Source organism: Gymnoscopelus braueri (assembly GCF_963280865.1).
Source record: "Gymnoscopelus braueri genome assembly, chromosome: 17".
Taxonomy (NCBI): Eukaryota; Metazoa; Chordata; class Actinopteri; order Myctophiformes; family Myctophidae; genus Gymnoscopelus; species Gymnoscopelus braueri.
The window spans coordinates 7,025,424-7,045,350 of NC_137617.1; the positions used below are offsets into that span (position 1 = coordinate 7,025,424).

Here is a 19,927-nt window from a genome sequence, read left to right on the forward strand (position 1 = left end):
CACTAAAGGTGGCATGTATTGACAAACACCGCCCCCTGCTGGTGTTATAGCCCAGGCATGGACGCATCATGCAGACACAAGGATTTTTTTTTACAGTAGAATTTCATGAAATAAGAGTTGAGATTTCACAGTTATTTATTTCTCCCTCAACGGTAGCTTCCAGTGGGGATTATTGGTGTGGATTCCTGCTGGCGTCAGAGATTGACACACATCTGAATCCATGAATTGAACTGCATTGCACTACTTTGCGGTGTACTTTTGTAAAAAAAAAAAAAAGAAGTGATATGCTCATAATTGTGTACAGTTTATAAAAAACAAAAGGAAGCATCAATCTAGTAATACCAAAAATGTATTGATGGTTAATAGTAGATACTATTAAACCTAATGAAAGCCTAAAAAACAGGGGAAAAAACTACATTAAACAGTGTAGTATAAAATAAAAATGTGAATATAGAGCCCCCTGGTGGCACAACTGGTCTATTTTGTTACATTTGTACAGTCTCAGTGTTACAAATGGACACATTAACACTGAGGATTTAATAAGAAATAATATGTATAACAAAGATATGAATATTGGTTCCTAATCCTCTTTCATTCTGTTGTCCCAGTGATTCAGACTCTGATGCTGATAGTTTCTATGGTTCCATCGAGAGGCCGATGGATATTAAACACTCTGTCGATAACGCATCAGATGGTAAGATCTGATTCTCACACACACACACACACACACACACACACACACACACACACACACACACACACACACACACACACACACACACACACACACACACACACACACACACACACACACACACACACACACACACACACACACACACACACACACACACACACACACACACACACACACACACTGGATTGCATGTCCAAAAAAGAGAAAGAAAGAAATTAGTAGAATGCCCAAACTATTGCACATGCCAGATTTGCTATTTATTTTACTGCAGAAACACCACATAATGCAGTTTGATCCTAGGGGTGTACATGTACAGTAAGTATTTTTGACATTATGCATGGTCTCTTTACTTCAGATTACGTGGAGGATGAGGAGGATGAAGAGGAAGACTACCTAAAACCTGACACAGACTATTCACCTGACACAGACTATTCTCCATCATCCACAGGTACAACACACACACACACACACACACACACACACACACACACACACACACACACACACACACACACACACACACACACACACACACACACACACACACACACACACACACACACACACACACACACACACATGCGCGCACACATTTTAATTAATTAATTTGGATCTGCACAAAAAGCGCATACATAGTGTATATCCAAACACCTTCAGAAGAAGGTTACATTATGGTCAAACCAGATACAACTGAATGCATATACTTATTAACACACAGAGGGGAAAAGAAAGTGTCAAATGAGAACACATTTTGCTACTACTGGAGACTACTACTGGAGACTGTATTTGTCTTCAGATAAGAAACTGCCTATAGTAGCTGAGATAGAACAGTATTTAGCCAATTCTTTTGCATTTGTCTCTTGCAATCCTCCCAATTGCAGTCCACGGAGCACAAGTTTGTGAACGTGGCCCAGACTTCCTAAGGCCATGATACGTTCTACTACCAAAGGCTGATATTTCATAAGTTTGGATTTAAAACAACAAGTGTCCATATGTGTTTATACATTTTTGTTGTCCTTTGCTGTACAGTACTTCTCTGATGATATGAGACCACACACACACACACACACACACACACACACACACACACACACACACACACGCACACGCACATGTATCTTCCACATAACATTACATATTGTATCATCTTACATCGGAGAAGTACTTTTGGACACACAGTGCAAGATTTCCAACCGACAGCGACCACATGAACTATAACATCTTAAACACTAGAAGGTACTGTTCCTGAAGAAACAGTGTGGGATCGCTAAGAATGTTGCTGGTATTGAGTATTGATAGTGTTAGTAGTGTTGAAGGTTTGAAAGGTTCTAAAGGTTTGAAAGGTTCTAAAGGTTTGAAAGGTTCTAAAGGGTTGAAAGGTTCTAAAGGTTTGACAGGTTTGAAAGGTTTGAAAGGTTCTAAAGGTTCTAAAGGTTTGAAAGGTTTGAAAGGTTTGAAAGGTTTGAAAGGTTTGAAAGGTTTGAAAGGTTCTAAAGGTTTGAAAGGTTTGAAAGGTTCGAAAGGTTCGAAAGGTTTGAAAGGTTTGAAAGGTTTAAGAGGTTCTAAAGGTTTAAGAGGTTCTAAAGGTTCTAAAGGGTATTTACTTTAAATTATTTTTAGTCACTTTATTTACTTTAAAGTATTTTTTTCTAATTTTTACAACCTTTAAGTATTTTTACTATTTTTTTCAACTTTTAAGTATTTTTACTCATTTTGAGTACTTTTAAGTATTTTTACTCAATATAAGTACTCTTAAGTATTTTTACTCAAGGTATTTACTTTAAAGTATTTTTAGTCACTTTATTTACTTTAAAGTAGCTTTTACTAATTTTTACAACTTTTAAGTATTTGTACTTTTTTTTATCAACTTTTAAGTATTTTTACTATTTAAAAAGTGAAATATCTCTAAAAGTACAAATTATTTCAAAAATTCTAATGGTAGCCAATATGTCCTAAGTAGGCTGAACGTTATAGAGTTGGAACGGAGTTTCTATCTAAAAGTATGAATTTCTCCATTGAAATGAATGGGAGTTTTTTAGAAGTAAAAAGTGAAATATCTCTAAAAGTACAAATTATTTCAAAAATTCAAATGGTAGCCGACATGTCCTGAGTAGGCCGAACGTTGAAGAGTTGGAACGGAGTTTGTAGCTAAAAGTATGAAGGACTAGTTAGCCGTCAAAAAACGGTGTTGACAATAACAGTAGTGTGATCGCTTTAGCGATCCCACAATAATAAATAGTGGCAATAACATTAGTGTGATCGCTTTAGCGATCCCACAACTAGGCTTTCCACAACACTGCAGAAAGCCTGGTGACATGAGGTTAGAACAACAAGGCAGACATCGAGGCTTTGAGGCCTGTGAGGCACAACCCAGTGAGCTGCTGTCTGAGTTGCATACTGATGGGTGGCAGAATCACTTATTATATAACTTTTAAATGGCATCATACTGAAGTACTTGAATATTGATTAATTTATTTTTGATTGAAAAATATCAACATTATTCAATGGAGCTAACTTAGCTTCTTAGCTTGACGTGATGGATCAATGGCAGTCAATGGGATCACATCACTGTGTGTCAGAGGCGGGCCCCTGGGCGGTCCCCGGTGAAACACCTGGTGGTAGATCAGATCTGTGTCAACTGGTTTCAGTGTGATCTGTGTACAGTGATTACATTCCAGCTGGTTCATGTTTGTATGTGGAGTAAATGACAGACAGTGAGGAATGTGTACTGACTATCATTGTAACAGTTTTTTTTATTAGTTATGTTTATGGTTTATGTACTTATTATATTAACTAATGGTTGGTGAAATATGCAGGACAGTGAACTTAACATGTTGATGAAGTTGAACTTTGAGCTTTGAGGTATACTGTAGGCCCTACTGTATGTTAAAATGTGTTGTTTATATGATTAATATTATGAATATTGTAAGTAGTGCCACACCCCAGGCCTAGAGTATAACATATTTTATTATCTACATAATGCTAAGTTAATAATAATGAGCTGACATTCATATTGTTATTGATGAACTTCTTGAGCTTCTTGAGCAACATGGAAGGAGATGACAGATTTAGTAGAGAATAATATCTGTTTAAATATGGAAGGTTTAAGTTTGAATCGCTTCAAAGTTAAGAATGGGATGGATGTGGTGTAATAATCACAGAAGAACTAAGAATAATCACATCTATGTAGTCTCTGTACAGTTCTATATCACAACCAGTGGTGTTGTGGGGATTTTTTCACTGGGATAGCATTAATTTAATGTCGCGCGCGCGCACGCACGCACGCACGCACGCACGCACGCACGCACGCACGCACGCACGCACGCACGCACGCACACACACACACACACACACACACACACACACACACACACACACACACACACACACACACACACACACACACACACACACACACACACACACACACACACACACACACACACACACACACACACACACACACACACACACAGAGCTCTGTGGTCAGTTCAGTCGAAACACTTTATACTGTAAGTGTAATAATTAGTGTAGCTGAAGCTGAATGTGTGAATCCAGGCCCTAAATAGTTAAATCAGTAGGTCTAGTGTTGACATTCTGTCAATCAGAGAACTATTACATGTTGGTTGATGGAGACCACATTTAGAGTCTGTTAGTCCAGGGTTTCTCAAAGTGGGTGCTGTGATGCAAGTCCAGGGCAGGGTGCCACATAGAATACTTTGATAGTATTTGGAATTGATCAATATCACTTCAGTTTAACCATTTATATCCTCTATACCAGGGGTCAGCAAGTAAGTTTGGCCTCGGGCCAATTTCTTTCTAAGTCATTAGATGATGGACCAGAACACAATCAAAGGTTAATTTAAGATCTGAAACTTTGACAGGCTGTCTTATACAATAATCAATATATGAATTGCTATGTATTGCAATAAAATTACTAAGAAAGATTTGTGTGCTTTAACTGCATACTGACTGATAGAACTGTGTGTGTAATCAAATGTCACAGGTACAGATAGAAATACTTGCGGTAATCATTTTGTGAAGAACACATCCTTGAATGAGGATGTTTAGCTAATTAACCCATTCAATCCGGGAAAACATCTGTGTCATTTTAGATTTCTTTGGCTATTCAAAAATAGCAGATCTACAAGCTCATAGTGCCACTCTATGAGCTTGTAGATCTGCTATCTTTGAAAAATCTTGAACATTTGTGCAAATATTTTAATATATATATTTTTACAGCGAACATTTGTAACTCAAATCTTTGCTTCTGGGGGTCCCTGGAAATATTCTCTCAAATTCACCTCGTGACATACTGTATCTTAGGGGGAAAGATTTACAAGGGTCCATTTGGTTCCATTTGTACACTCTCAGGGTTACAGACCTGTAAGGCTCAATTTAGAACCTCTCAAGGAACCCAGAGGGTCCCTGGACCCCACTTTGAGAACCACTGGTCATATAGTAGGCCTATTATACTATATAGTAGTATTATATTGTCAAATGTGTGATATAACAGTAATAACAACAAAACTATAATAACAGCAGATTATTGTGACTTACTGTATGTTACTGTTTTACAGTTCAAACAACAGCTGTAGACAGGATGGCCAGTGGAACCTCAGCTTCCATCAGAGGTGAGTTCTATTAAAACACATGAAACCAGCAAAATGACACCAGCAAAATGTTACATCTGTGATCTTTATGAATATTATATTTATTTTTCCAACCAGGGAAGAACAGCGAATCAACAGAACTGAGAATTGTTCTGATCGGGGGAAGAGGACGTAGAGATAAACCCAGTGGAAAGAGTTCAGTAGGAAACATCATCCTGGACAGAGATGTTTTTGAAACAAACAGTAAAACAGTCAAGAGTGTCATGAGAAAAGAGGAAGTGTCTGGTAGACAGGTCACTGTGGTTGACACTCCAGGATGGAGGTCTTCTTTTCCCCTAGATCTGACCCCAAAACTGACTCAGTTAGAAATCCAACAGAGTGTGAATCTGTGTCCTCCAGGAGGACCCCATGCCTTTGTCCTAGTGATGCCATTGGACATCACATATGTAGGAACAGATATGTCAGCAGAGGAGCATTTGAGTCTTCTCCTCAGTGACCGAGTGTGGAAACACACTATTGTAGTGTTCACTGTAGCTGATAAAAACAAAATGAGACCTGATCTCATTAGATCTAACCCTGACTTAAGATATCTTACTGAGAAATGTGAAGGCCGCTTCCATGTTCTTAACATTACTGACAGAGGAGATAGAAGTCAGGTCACAGAGCTGATGGAGAAGATAGATCAGATGGTGACTAGTAATGGTGGTCACTATGAGACAGAAAAACACATCTCAGAGGAACTGAAGGAGATGGAGAGAACTATCAGCAGAAGAGCAGAACAAAGGAGGGCAGACGCTCAGAAACAAACAACTGGACTTCCAAAAGATACTGGTATGTTTAGTTTTACTTTAATAATGATAATATTTCATTAATCTCTGCCAGGATGTTTATGAGTTCATGTCTGTCTGTCTGTCTGTCTGTCTGTCTGTCTGTCTGTCTGTCTGTCTGTCTGTCTGTCTGTCTGTCTGTCTGTCTGTCTGTCTGTCTGCCTTCTCTCGTGAAAGTTTGTGTTTGTGTGTTAGTATGTGTGTGTGTGCTATTCCTTAAATGAATGCCTTACTTTGTCACGCTACAGTTTCACACAAAAGTAGCATAAATATCAGATCTACAAGCTCACAACACGTTGCATCGTGACGAGAGGAAAGTGGTTAATTCTGTCTGAGGGTTTTATAAATATTTAACCAGTGGAAAGCTTTAACCCATTAAGACCGGGAACGCATCTGTGTAAACACTTTAACCATTATTTTATACTTTGGTTAAGCTCATAGCGCGGCACTCGGTGCCGCGCTATGAGCTTTTAGATCTGCTATTTTTTTGAAAAAACATGAAAATGTGTGCAAATCTTTGAATATATATTTTTAAGCGAACATTTATAACTAAAATCTTTGCTTCTGGGGGTCCCTGGAACAAAATATTTTGAGATGGGGGTCCGCAGACAAATACATATTATTTTGGGTGGTCCTTGACATGAAAAAAGTTTGAGAACCACTGATATATAGCAACATAAGTAAAAGAAAATAAAACTGTTAGGATTTAGAAGACACGTGTAGAATTCCCAGAAGCAAAGATTTGAGTTACAAATGTTTGCTTTAAAAATATGTATATATATTCAAAGATTTGCACAAATTTAATGTTCGCGATTAAAGAAAATAGCAGATATACAAGCTCATAGCGCGGCACTCGGTGCCGCGCTATGAGCTTGTATATCTGCTATTTTTGAATAGCAAAATAAATCTTAAAATGACAGATGCGTTCCCGGTCTTAATGGGTTAACAAGAGCTTGTGACTAAATAATAATTACATTACAGTAAATACATTGGAACACAGGCTGTTTTCTCTATTTCATATCAAGCAGTGTTCATTTTGTCGACTACAACTATGACGAAAAATGTTCATCCACTACCTTTTTATACTGACGATAAAAAGAGGGACTGGTGTTCTTTCATGTCATTTTATTATGTCATTCTACAAGCTCACAACACGTCACAGACTTGTTGTGAGCTTGTAAATCGGCTATTTTCGGCACACAGCTAAGTATAAATCAGGCATTACAACGCTATTACAGTCCGCTAAAATACATATTTTTGTCGTCTAAATTAACTGTAGATCTAGTTGACTAAAATCCTAAAACTAAAACATTTCAAATGACTTAAATATGACTAAAACTAAATGGAATTTCATTCAAAAGACTAAATGACTAAAACTACAAACTAAAACTGATGACAAGTAATGGTTTTGGACATACAAGGTTTCTACCCGACAATGAGATATGTGAAAATAAATGGAGGTACTTCCTGGTTCTACTGGCAGTGTGTACTAGATAGATGAAGCTGATCAGTCCTGCACGCACGCACGCACGCACGCACGCACCACACACACACACACACACACACACACACACACACACACACACACACACACACACACACACACACACACACACACACACACACACACACACACACACACACACACACACACACACACACACACACACACTTACATGAGTCTAGTCTAGGTAGTAATGCACATTATAATTATTCTATGATGTGTCCTGGTGGACATTTGTTCTGAACTGTACATTGAAGACACCGTTCTAATAATTAGAAAGTAATTTTTCATTTTTTTTTTGCAATTTACAAATTTACAAGCTCATAACACGACATAATTGTGTTGTGAGCTTGTAGATCTGCTATGCTCACTATTTGTCGTTTGATGATTCATTAAATAAGTATATGTCTAAAGTGGTTAAATAAGAAGCTATCAAAGTGAAAGTAAACAGTGTTTTCTTTGACAGGACTGACTGACCTCAGGATTGTGTTGTTGGGAGAGCAGCGTTCTGGGAAGAGTTCAGCAGGAAACACCATTCTGGGAGGAAGTGTTTTTAAAGTTAATAAGGGACGTCAGAGGTCAGAGCAGTGTGTGAGACATGGTGAAGTAGCAGGGAGACATGTGACAGTGGTGGAGTCACTAGGCTGGCTCTACAACAGTCCACTACAAGACACCTCAGAGATGGACAAACTGGAGTTCCAGAACATTGTGTCTCTCTGTCCTCCTGGACCACATGCTGTTCTTCTGATGGTTCCTCTTTATAGAGCATTCACCAAAGCACAGAGAGTAGCATTAGAGGAAAACATGACACTTCTGTCACAGAGCGTGTGGAGTCATGCTATAGTACTGTTCAACTATGGAGACTGTCTGGGAGACAGAAGCATTGAGCAGCACATTGAGGCTGAAGGAGAAGACCTCCGCTGGCTTGTTGACAAATGTGGGAACAGGTATCATGTCTTCAACAATCAGAAGATAGATGACACTCAGGTCACAGAGTTGCTGGGGAAGATAGAGGAGATGGTGACAGGAAACAGAGGTGGACACTATGAAGATGATGGAGATGTTTCAGAGACGTTGTCAGAGAGGAAGAAGATCACAGAGGAACATGTCCAGACATTCCTGACCAAGACACAGAGACAAAGAACTGCTCTGAAAGCTCTGTTTGAAGGTGATGATTATCAAACGTGTGTGTGTGTGTGTGTGTGTGTGTGTGTGTGTGTGTGTGTGTGTGTGTGTGTGTGTGTGTGTGTGTGTGTGTGTGTGTGTGCGTGTGCGCGTGTGCGCGCGTGCGTGCGACCATGCGTGTGTGTCAGTGTGTCTCTCTCTCCTTGACCTTGATTTTTATATTGATTAATAATGTATATTTTCAATATTGCACCACATTCTATATAACAAGACCAGGAGACCTGGTTCTGCCAGACCCAAAATGAAGTCCTAGTATGTAACACACCTAGAAACCACTTTATAACTGAAGTTCATGATGTCATGAATAGTTCGTGACGAAAGGGGACGTCACAAACTTTTTTTTGGCTGGGGCCGGAGGACAAATGGTCCCTGCCCATGTATGGACGAAACAGGTACAAAGCCTCATGTAAGCCCGACCCCTTGGGTCTGGCAAAAAGGGGGACAGACTTTTTTGGCTGGGGCCGGAGGACAAATGGCCCATGCCCATGTATGGACGAAACAGGTACAAAGCCTCATGGTACAAAGCCTCCTACATGGAGGAAACAGGTACAAAACATGCACTACGTCACGGCTAAGCCGGACTTCACATGAAAGGGGGGACAGACTTTTTTGGCTGGGGCCAGAGGACAAATGGCCCCTGCCCATGTATGGACGAAACAGATACAAAGCCTCATGTAAGCCCGACCCCTTGGGTCTGGCAAAAAGATGCTGTAAAAATTAAAAGCTTAATATTATAAAGCATGGGTCTTCAACAGGGGGTCTGGGACCCTTAGGGGGTCCTCAGAGTTACTACAGGGGGGGCCGCCATTGCCAAATCTTTCTGTGATTGGAACAGTTTTTTTTTACATTAACCACTTGAACCCTAGCATCCCTATTCTGACGGGAACATTAGCCAAAAACAACAGATCTACAAGCTTGTAGATCTGCTATTTTAGGCAAAGTGGTTTGGTGTAGACTGAGGGGAAAAAAAGAGAAGACCAAGTACAGAGTCACAGGTCAAGTTTACTCAGTATTGAGGGTTTAAATGGTTAAATGTCTGAAAATACACATTAACATGAATCCAACATATTAATAGATAAGATAATGTATAAACAAACATTCATTTACACAACATTGATGATAGTGCTGTCAAACTAATCTATGAAGCTATCTATGAAATCTATGAAAAAATTTCATCTGCAGCATAATTGTATCATGTATTGGGGGTCCCTGCTTCATTTCTCTATCAGCTAAGGGGTCCTTGACCTAAAAAACGTTGAAGAGCCCTGTTATTACGGATTCATTGGTTGAAAGTATCTAAGTACATTTACTCAAGTGCTGTATGCAAATTTAGATAAATGATAAATAATAAGCAATACATACATTAGGAGCATTATTAGATTAAGATAAGATAGGACTACAGTATCATGATGAGGGGTAGCAGTATTAAAGTAGTTAAAATAATCTCCTCCTTTACCAGACACACATTAAAGCATCAATAATTATAATGCAATGTTATGGGCCATTTTGCATAATGAATCATTTTAATTTTAGTGTTTTGATCATACTTGGTAGTTTTACTACAAATTCTCTATGCATGACTTTTACTTTTAACAGTATTTGTACACTGTGGTATTTCTACTTTTACTCAAGTAAAATATCTGACTACTTCTTCCTCCATTGAACTGATCTAATGACCAACAGATTGTCACATTGGTGATTTAATTAATGTATTTTCAACTAATTTGCATAAATTATCACATAATATTCAGTATAACTTCAAATTATTGATATATTTTATTATTACTGTTCTGTGGTCAGTTTAGTCAGAATTGTTGTACATGTATGTAATAACTCATTTAGCTGAATCTATGAATCCAATCCTAAATCTCTGTGTGTGTGTGTGTGTGTGTGTGTGTGTGTGTGTGTGTGTGTGTGTGTGTGTGTGTGTGTGTGTGTGTGTGTGTGTGTGTGTGTGTGTGTGTGTGTGTGTGTGTGTGTGTGTGTGTGTGTGTGTGTCAGGAGAACATCAGAGTCTACCAGATGTGAAGGTGATGTTGGTTGGTGGAGAACAGTATCAGAGGAGCAGAGCTGGAAATCACATACTGCAGGAGCCTGTGTTTAAACTAACTCCATTCAAGGTGAGTAATATTATATGAATGTGATGTTATAATAAATGACTTCACTCAAAGTAAGTAAACAGTAAAGTGATCAAATATGTTTTCTGAAGATAATGTAAAAGTATCTGCTGTCATGAATGTTCATTGATCATGTGATCAATGAACTGTCAGTGATCAAAACACACAGATGTTCATTTTCAAATGAACATGGAGTCCAACACATGTAAATTCTCATCATGTCTGTAATCTTTAATGCAAACCATGACTGTGTGTTGGCTCGGTGGTTCTTAAACCTTTTCATGTCAAGGACCCCCAAAACGATACATATTAGTCCGCGGACCCCCATTTGAAAAGATATGTCAGGGACCGCCAGAAGGGAAGATTATTATAGCTATAGCAGTGATTCTCAACCATTTTAACTTCAAGGAGCCACATATTGATATGCATCAGACCACTGTCCCCCGTTTGATGGCATTTTTTATCTCTAGAACCCCATCTACACAGTAAAATCATCAGTGTTCATTTAACTCTGAGATTGTACAAATGGAACCAAATGGACCCGTGAGGGTTCATTTGGTTGCATTTGTACACTCTCAGAGTTACAAACCCATAAGGTCCCATTTGGTTCCTAACTATCAATCATTTGGCTGGGTACCCCCTAGAACCCCCTCAAGGACCCCTGGGGGTCTCCGGACCCCACTTTGAGAACCACTGTGTTGGCTAACTGTATAGGGCTACACAATAACAACAGCACACTAATCAATTTATAAAAATAAAAATAATCGATAATCAATTATTAAATAAAATAATACACTAATAATCATTACCTATTTTGAGCATGTCATGGTTTAACCCATTACAACCTGGAACGCATCTGTATCACTTTTTAATTTGAGCTAAAAAGCATTATTTTACACTTTGGTATTAAAAAATAGCAGATCTACAAGCTCATAACGCGGCACCGAGTGCCGCGCTATGAGCTTGTATCTGGAAATGCTTTTAAATCGTGAAAATGTGTGCAAATCTTTTAATATATATTGTTTTAAAGCAAACATTTTTTACTAAAATCTTTGCTTCTGGGGGTCCCTGGAACAAAATATTTTGAGATGGGGGTCGGCGGCCAAATACATATAATTTTGGGGGTCCTTGAGATGAAAAAGTTTGAGCACCACTGATATAGCAACATACGTTTTTTTCAGAAAACTGTTGGGATTTAGAAGACATTTGTAGAATCTGCTTCAGGTCTTAATGGGTTAAAGTCTCAAAAGCTCTTTTTAAAAACTAAAAGTTTGAAACTAGCCGATCTATAAGGTCACAACGCGTCGCATCACGACACGTTGTGAGCTTGTAGATTTGCTATTTTCACTATTTGCACAATATTGTTGTGTGACGAAGTATAAAATAACCCTTAAATGGTTAATCAATGCAGTGATATATAACCTTTCTTTATATGAAAAAAATCTGCACAACTCGATTATTTGATTAATTGAAAAAGTAATCGATAATAAATGCGAAACAGAAATAATTAATACTTTTTGCAGCCCTAGTTAACTGTCACTGTTATTTATTCTGTTTACTTCCATACAGTAGCTCTATGCTGGTACTGATTATTAACCTGTGTGGACAAAGTACTCAACCCCAATATTTGAGTCAAAGTATAGATACTCCTGGTCAAATATGACTCAACTACAAATGAAAGTTGAGTAATGATGCTCTCTGTTAATAAAGTGCTCTGAACATATTCTGTGGAGAAGATAGAATGTCAAATTAACTTATGCACACCTGTACGTCTAGCTTTCAAACACAGAGTTTCAACTTTTAGAGCTTCTTTCAGTTTCATAAATCAGATTATGACATGATATTAATCCCATATTACTGTGGCATTGTTAGACAAAGTGATGGAGAATAATACATTCAGTGAGTTCATATCTGGTAAGCTTGAAGAGGAACTCCAGTGAAGACAGAATAGAGTGAACGTTTTGATTATTATGACTAACATACAGTAAACTTCATATTCCAGGAGTTTAAAAACCAGACTAAACTGACAGAATGTGTCAGAGAACAGAGACGAGTTGCTGGAAGAAAAGTGAGTGTGGTGAACTGTCCAGACTGGTCGACTACACCTCCATCACAGAAGATCAAAGACGTCCTTCTACACGGTGTGACTCTGTGTTCTCCTGAACTCCATGCTGTCCTGTTGACTGTTGATGTCAGGTCCAGTTTCTCTGAAGCTGACAGGAGATCAGTGGAGGAACACATGGAGCTGCTGGGGGACAGAGTCTGGAGACACACTCTGGTTCTGTTCACATATGGATACTGGCTGGGAGAGAGACGTGTTGAGGAGTACATAGAGTCTGAAGGAGAACCTCTGAGGTGGATCCTGGAGAAATGTGGATACAGATACCATGTTCTAAACTCCCAAAAGTGGGACATTTCAGAAGTCAAAGAGCTGATGGTGAAAATAGAAGACATGGTGATGAGGGACAGAGGACACTTTGGACCTTCAAGACAGATGACACTGCTTGAAAAACTGAAAGGACAGAAACACTTAACTGAAAAAGAATGGAAGAAGAGAGAGCAGGAGATGATAGAGAGGATGTTGAAGTCTGTGGTGACGGAGCCAGAAGAACCAACCCTTCCAGCTGTCAGGAGAAGGAACAACATGGACCTAGCGGATGCATGGAGCATGGACTTTCCTCCCAATAGTGAGTATGTGTGTGTGTGTGTGTGTGTGTGTGTGTGTGTGTGTGTGTGTGTGTGTGTGTGTGTGTGTGTGTGTGTGTGTGTGTGTGTGTGTGTGTGTGTGTGTGTGTGTGTGTGTGCGTGCGTGCGTGCGTGCGTGCGTGCGTGTGTGTGCAAGATCTTTTTTGTGTAAGAGGTCAAGGTCAAATTGACATCATGGTTCATATGTGAAGAACAGAGACATGTAGAGATGTTGTGCTGGGCTGCAGGGTTTTCACATCCAGGTGTGTTTTTATTATCATTGTAAATGTCTTGCTGTCTGTTGTCTTCTGTTCCAGTGAGTGGTGGAACACGCTCTTCAGGAGTTGGAACCATGAGTGATGTTTCCAGCCTGGCTGACACTGATGTAAGTGTGAGAGAAGATGTTTCATAGCATCTCCATAGATAAACAATGAAACACATTTTTAATCCTTTACTTTATGTTTTATTCTATTTTAAGTCTGTGGTGAAGGATCCAGTAGAATCAACCCTACCAGCTGTCAGGAGAAGGAACAGCATGCCGTGGATTCCTCCAAGCAGTGAGTATCCAGTTCAGTCACAAGCTTGTTAATACTTTTTATTTGTTCAATATTTATAAAACCACACACTATTTTCACTACTTATGCTGTGTTCACACCGAAGGATGGTGGACATTAAAAAAAAGCAGACATCCATTAGAATTCACGTTTTTTTTATCAAACTGGGCGTACCTAGTACCTGTCACTGAAGTCTCCGCAAGTGTGCTTGTTTGAGGCGAGACAAAACAGCGAGTTTGAACAGAAAAATTAAAAATAGCAGCTGTAGATGAGAAATAAGTCTATATTTACTTACTACTGTCAGGATCTGCATTTCTGTCTTGTTTTTGAAGTGTTTCTGGTTCTTATTTTGTAGTATTGTTCCAATTGTTTGTCCGTCCCTGTAGTTCTGTACCTGCCTTGTCTAACCAGTCTTGTGATTTGTCTGTGTTTCCACCTGTGTCATCTTAGTCCCCCAGCCTATCCCAGTGTTGATTGTCAGTTGAGTTCACCTGTGTCCTGTTATCCCTGTGTCTATTTAAACCCTGTGTTTGCATGTGTTCTCTGTTAGTTCCTCATATGTCTTTCATGTGTGTTCAGTGTAATTTTCCTGCCTCGTTCTTGAGTTTATTTATAAACTGTTGGATTTGACCTGCCTGCCTTCAGTGTCTGCTTTTGGGTCCTCGTTCAACACTTAACCCTGACAACTACATAACCTATTTATGGATTAAAAATCTATAGAATGTTTCTAAACAAGCTGCTAAATAACTGAACGAGCCGTCTGGTCCGCTCCCTCCACCGCTGCTCTCCACTAGTCCGTCTTAGGAGACACTCTCACGGCCAGGCACCACGGTGGTTCCCTATATATGCTAGAAATGACTTAACTTAATAATCTTAATAAAAAAGCACAAACTAACTACTTCACAAGCACAATGTTGGTGTAATTAGGAGATTCAACAGAGAATCTATATTCTATATACACAAATTGACAACCCTGCTGAAAAAAACAGCTTACACCAGCCTAAGCTGGTTTTTGCTGTTTTTTTTCAGCAGTGACGTTAAGAGAATAAATCATGTCGCAGTATTTCCTGGTTTTTGGCGGAGAGTCTACCCCATCCTCCCCGTTCAGCTGCTGCTGTCTCACTGCAGAGATGACAACGGGAGCCCCGGTGCCGTCACTGCCGTGGTCCTCGCCTCTCCGGCTCGCAGGATTGATATACATGCCTGTTCATAGCTAAAGTAGTAGCAGTTTATTTCATAGTTTGATACTTCGCTATACTGGAGCGACATTATTATTATATATATATATCATATATAGGGACCGTGGCAGGCCGTCTCCCTAGGCCGAGCTGACTGACAGACACACACACACACACACACACACACACACACTCACTCACTCACTCACTCACTCACTCACTCACATACATACGTGCCCTGCTGCGGTGGGAGCAGAGCAGGTCAGAGCGATCTGTTGTGATCTGTAGGTGTCTCGGTGATAAAGGTTATACATTCATGACAGTATGAAGTAACTTTAATATTCGTTTTGTGTGGGGTCCACTGTGTAGTCCACTTCGGCCTCCGGCGTTCATCTACCCCGCTCCGCCCGGTGAGAACCGGGCAAGGGGGACCACGGCGGGCCGTGTGACAGTCCGCCCCCAGCGGGCTCTCCTCTCCCCCGGGTGAGCTGGTGGAGAGCGGGGCCTCACCGAACATAACCAGTTTTAACTGCTTTCACGACTTGTTGGTCACATATCCTTTTATTTCAGACCATACATATGCCATGTTCTTGCCAAATCACCATTAATATTACATATACAGCCGTTATTTAAAAAAAAAAAAAAATATTTCGGAAACCCCATCTCAGAGTCTGCTGCGCTGCGTGCGTGCGTGCGTGCGTGCGTGCGTGCGTGCGTGCGTGCGTGTGTGTGCGTTTGTGTGTATATATACAAATGACATAAGAATGGATGGGTGTATTTTCATGAAACTTGTAGGGAATGATCAGTAAGATGTAACTTGTGTGTGGAGGTGAAGGTCAAAATGACATCATGTTTCGTATTATCATTGTCTCCGCCAGGCCGAAAGGCATGGCGAGAGAGTATGTTTTACCCCCTGTCCGTCCGTCCGTCCGTCTGTCCGTCCGTCCGTCCGTCTGTCCGTCCGTCTGTCCGTCCGTCTGTGGACAGCTAATCTCCCGCACCGTTGGCTTTATCGCAGCGAAACTGTGCACACACACTCCCTGGATGCCAATTCAGAACCTCTGCCCCAATTTTTTCACATGGCCCTGTTAGAGCGCCACCAGGAGGCCGCTTTTTGCAAAACAATTTTTTTCACAGTACTCCTACATATTTTGGCCAAATATCACGCAAATCGGTACACAGTGTCTCTATAGTCACGAAACAGGTCTTTCAGATTTTTCATATTCCATCCTGATTGGCTAAAAGTGGCTTCCAAAGTTTGCAGGACTGCTCCGTTTTGAACAAAATGCCGCAAATTATGAACACAGCATGCAATTTCCGTGAAACTTTGCACGCACATTCCCACAATGCAGAGGAAGAAATTCCACTTGAGATTTATCTAAACAGCCTCATGGTGGCGCTATAACAGCCCGATTCGTGTTTTACCTATAACTGCACCAATCTGTGTAATACTTTGTATGTGCACTCCTAGAGGTCAAGGAAAAACCTTTGCCCTGCATTTTTCACATCTACCTTTTATAGCGCCACCAGGAGGCCGACTTATGTAAAACATATTTCTTTACATTACTCCTTCCGATCTTATCCAAATTTCACGCAAATCGGTACACATGATCTCTATAGTCATGTGATCAAGACAGATCTGTTTAATTTTTCATATTCCATTCCGATTGGCTAAGATTCACATAAAGTTTGCAGGAGTGGCCTGTTTAGAACAAAATGCCGCAAATCATCAATGCAGCGTCCGATTGCGGTCAAACTTTGCAGGCACATTCACACTATGTTGAGGAAAAAATGCTACCATTTTAACATTGGCATGTTATAGCGCCACCAGCAGGTCTAATTTAGCAAAATGATTTGTTGGAACAAAATTCAAATCCTCAAATCATGAATGCAGTGTCCGATTGCCTTGCAAGACCTACTGTAAGAAGAAATGGTACCCTTTTTACATTGGCCTATTATAGCGCCACCAGGGGGCCACAATGACCTACCTGACCTGGCGGAGACCTGTGCTCCGAGGAGCACTTTTTCTAGTTGTAAATGTCTTGCTGTCTGTTGTCTTCTGTTCCAGTGAGTGGTGGAACACGCTCTTCAGGATCTGACACCATGAGTGTAGTTTCCAGCCTGGCAGACACTGATGTAAGTGTGAGAGAGGAAGATGTTTCATAGATAGATTAATTTGACATAAATCACACATGTTTATTCTTATTTCTTTACCGTAAAGTTTTTATCATACATGATCCTTGTAACGGATTCGTTTTGTATCGTTATTGTCTCCGCCAGGCCGTAAGACATGGCGAGAGAGTATGTTTTACCCCCTGTCTGTCCGTCCGTCTGTCCGTCCGTCCGTCCGTCCGTCCGTCCGTCCGTCCGTCCGTCCGTCAGTCCGTCTGTCTGTCTGTGGACAGCTAATCTCTGGCACCGTTGGCTTGATCGCAGCGAAACTGTGCACACACACTCCCTGGATGCCAATTCAGAACCTCTGCCCCACATTTTTCACATGGGCCTGTTATAGCGCCACCAGGAGGCCGCTTTTTGCAACAAAAAAAAATTGACAGTACTCCTACATATTTTGTCCAAACGTCACGCGAATCGGTACACACTATCTCTATAGTCATTAAACAAAACAGGTTTTTCAGATTTTTCATATTCCATCCTGATTAGCTAAAAATGGCTTCCAAAGTTTGCAGGAGTGCTCCGTTTTGAACAAAATGCCTCAAATCGTGAACACACCATGCAATTTCCATTACATTTTGCACGCACATTCCCACTAGGCAGAGGAAGAAATGCCACTTGGAATTTTTCTAATCAGCCTCATGGTGGCGCTATAATAGGCCGATTCGTGTTTTTACCTACAACTGCACCGATCTGTGTAAAATGTTGTATGTGCACTCCCTAGAGGCCAAGGAAAAACCTTTGCCCTGCATTTCTCACATCTGCCTTTTATAGCGCCACCAGGAGGCCGACTTACTGTATATAAAACACATTTTTGGATATTACTCCTTCAGATTTATCCAAATTTCACGCAAATCGGTACACATGATCTCTATAGTCATGTGATTATGACGGATCTGTTTGATTTTTCATATTCCCTCCTCATTGGCTACGATTGACATGTAAAGTTTGCAGGACTGGCCCGTTATAACAAAATGTTGCAAATCATGAACGCAGCGCCCGATTGCGGTGAAACTTTGCATGCACATGTGCACTACGTTGAGGCCACAAATGCCACCCTTTCAACAGTGCCCTATTAGAGCGCCACGAGGAGGCAGATTTTTGCAAAACTATTTTTTAAAATATTACTCTTACAAATGTTGTCCAAACATCACGCAAATCAGTACAAATGATCTCTTTAGTTAAGTGATCAAGACGGATCCGTCCCCTCCGCCTGACTTTTCACATTGCAGCCTGATTGGCAAATTCCGAAAATTGCTGGCCCACAATAACCTACCTGACCTGGTGGAGACCTGTGCTCCGAGGAGCACTTTTTCTAGTTGATATTATTTTCACATCATACGTGATCATTGTAAAAACACAGTCGTTTTTTGTTCCTTTTTCCTCCCTGGCTCTTACATCTTTATTAATATTTCATAACATTTAGTTAATCCTGTGTGTGATGTTTATTTATGTACAGTAATTATCTGTTGATAAATAAGAACTTTGGTTACACATTATAATATATTTGATCATATTTTTCCATTAGTGGTTTTATATAAAAGATACATCAGATTTAAGTACAGATGATTGATATACCATCCAGCTGATATATCAGGGTGATATTTGTGTTTTTCGAGAATGTTGGCAGTGAATTTTCCCTTTCTTACTGTCGAAAAATGTCACAAATCTTTCAGGCTCTGATCTAAACATGTCATATTTTATACATTTACAACTTTGAGCTTTCATTGAAGTGAACATGTACAGTATGTCAGCGTTATTACAATATTTGTACAAGCTCAAGTTTATTGTTTTATGCAGTTTGATGGATCATGTATTAATGTACACTGTTGTGTTTCAGTCTTCTTACAGAGGACACTTTGGACATTCGTCTTCATCGCATGAGACACGACAGAAGACACTGTTTGAAAGACTCACAGGAAAGAAAACTTTAACACAAAAAGAATGGAAGAAGAGAGAGGAGGAGGTGATAGAGAAGATGTTGAAGTTTGTGATGATGGAGCCACAAGAACCAAGTTGTGAGTCTACTTTTATCCTCTTATGAGGACATTAATAAAGTATTAAAATGTGTGTGTGGGTATGTGCGTGCATGCATGTGTCCTTGCATAACATAACAAGAATGGACGAGTGGATTTTCATGAAACCTGGAGGGAATTGAAGAGATTATCAACTTTTGGGTGTAAAAGGTCAAAGGTCAAAATGACATCATGGTTCATATGTGAGGAACAGAGACATGTAGAGATGTTGTGCTGGGCTGCAGGGTTTTCACATCCAGGTGTGTTTTTATTATCATTGTAAATGTCTTGCTGTCTGTTGTCTTCTGTTCCAGTGAGTGGTGGAACACCGTCTGAAACAGAAAGTTCATACTGCTGGTCACCTGCCAAGGTCTCTGATT

The 19,927-nt window shown here is 40.0% G+C and overlaps 1 protein-coding gene across 4 annotated transcripts in view; it reads left to right on the top strand.

The window, feature by feature from the left end:
* The window catches only part of LOC308104040 (uncharacterized protein), a 383,068-nt gene that overhangs the window by 8,125 nt on the left and 355,016 nt on the right, over positions 1-19,927 (top strand). For 2 of the 4 annotated variants that reach the window (XM_080454290.1, XM_080454291.1), the window contains exons 6-11: positions 609-694; positions 1,053-1,145; positions 5,278-5,331; positions 5,428-6,141; positions 8,108-8,809; positions 10,828-10,946. In XM_080454290.1, coding sequence (XP_080310416.1) covers positions 609-694; positions 1,053-1,145; positions 5,278-5,331; positions 5,428-6,141; positions 8,108-8,809; positions 10,828-10,946 — 1,768 coding nt within the window. Of the gene's footprint in view, positions 1-608; positions 695-1,052; positions 1,146-5,277; positions 5,332-5,427; positions 6,142-8,107; positions 8,810-10,827; positions 10,947-12,945; positions 13,631-13,945; positions 14,014-14,106; positions 14,186-19,927 lie in introns of all 4 variants that reach the window. The other 2 variants (XM_080454288.1, XM_080454289.1) reach the window with 2 other exon arrangements.